Source organism: Contarinia nasturtii, unplaced genomic scaffold (genome assembly GCF_009176525.2).
Source record: "Contarinia nasturtii isolate CC-2019 unplaced genomic scaffold, AAFC_CNas_1.1 Cnas_scaffold_2983, whole genome shotgun sequence".
In the NCBI taxonomy this organism is placed as follows: Eukaryota; Metazoa; Arthropoda; class Insecta; order Diptera; family Cecidomyiidae; genus Contarinia; species Contarinia nasturtii.
This window is the reverse complement of record NW_022200299.1, coordinates 1-1,398: the sequence shown is the minus strand read 5'-3', so window position 1 is coordinate 1,398 and position 1,398 is coordinate 1. Positions and strand designations below refer to the sequence as shown.

The 1,398-nt window shown below is 37.2% G+C and overlaps 1 protein-coding gene across 1 annotated transcript; it reads left to right on the top strand.

Annotated features, from left to right (window-relative positions):
• Positions 1-313: 313 nt before the first annotated feature.
• Positions 314-1,089, top strand: LOC116349623 (the record flags this gene model as incomplete). Its single annotated transcript, XM_031781159.1, has 1 exon — positions 314-1,089. A coding segment is annotated over exon 1 (776 nt), but the record flags the coding sequence as incomplete, so codon positions are not given.
• Between the last annotated feature and the right edge of the window lie 309 nt (positions 1,090-1,398).

The window sequence follows — 1,398 nt, the reverse complement described above, 5'->3', positions numbered from 1 at the left end:
CAGGGCGGTAACTCAACCAATCAAAATTTTCATTAGCGCAGCTCCGTAGATTACCCGTGTTGACTACTGGCTTAGTAAGGCTGCATAACAACGTGGGTGCATTAATTTTAGCAAGAGTGCTGTTTGATATGGGTTCCGAAGTGAACTTAATTATTGAAAGATTTGTATACGAGCCAATTTACCTAGACAACGATATTATATTGAAATTGAAGGAGTCACAGGAATAAATGTAGCAAATTATGTGACAATGATTAAATTTAGTCCATGGTTTGATGATGAAGAAAGAATTTGTATCTTTAAAGTCTGCGTAGTAATGAAACAGTTACCAATAGCGCAGAGAACAGAATGTAGAGCGGATATAAAAGAATTTCAACATATAGTTAAAGCCGATACAAAATTTAATAGAGCTGGATTTGCAGATATTTTATTGGGCATAGACACTTGGTCGGAAATCCTTATTGGCCAAGTTTTATGGAGCAGTATCGGTTTATGTGCACAACTTACAACATTTGGTTATGCAATTTTTGGTACCATAGAAGCAACACCAAAATTATCAGCTTCTGTGTCGTACGTCGGTAGAGCAGTAATGTGCAGTGAAGAAACTCATCGTTTAGATAAATTGTTACAACGATTTTGGGAATGCGAGGAAGAGCTGATCGTAGGAAAGGTTCTTTCTAATGAGGAACAACAAGCCATTGAATACTATCGCAAAACAACAATTAGAGCAGAAGATGGGCGATTCATTGTACGTATACCATTCCGAAAGTCTGACACTGAATTGGGTCAGTCAAGAGGAATCGCATTGCAAAGATTTTATCAGTTAGAAAGAAGACTTGAGCGGCTTCATGGAGTGCGAGAAGAGTATCATCGTTCCATGCGGGAGGCCATTGAATCAAAACATATGCGATTAGCTACGATAAAAGAGCAGCATGCCACCGGATATTATATTCCACATCACCCAGTCCTTGCACGTTTTCGAATCGTCTTGGATGGGAGCTGTGCAACCACCAATGGGAAGAGTGTTAATGATATTCAGCTGGCAGAACCGAATCTTCAAGAGAAATTGGCACATGTTATCATGCGATTCCGGTTTCATAAATATGAATTGTTGCGGCGAAAGAGTAGCTCTTATTTTTCTCCAAATAATACTGCAACATAAAGTTTTTTAGGAATAGTTTATTTGTTGTATTACAACAAATAAACCGTGTGAAAAAAACTTCATGTTGCAGTATTATTTGGAGAAAAATAAGAGCTACTCTTTCGCCGCAACGATTCATATGTATTATCAGCAGATATAAAGAAAATGTTTTTGCAAATAAGAATGAACGATGAAGATTTAAAATATCAAAAAATCTTCTGGCGTTTCAACAAAGATGATCCATTGCAAGAATATGTGCT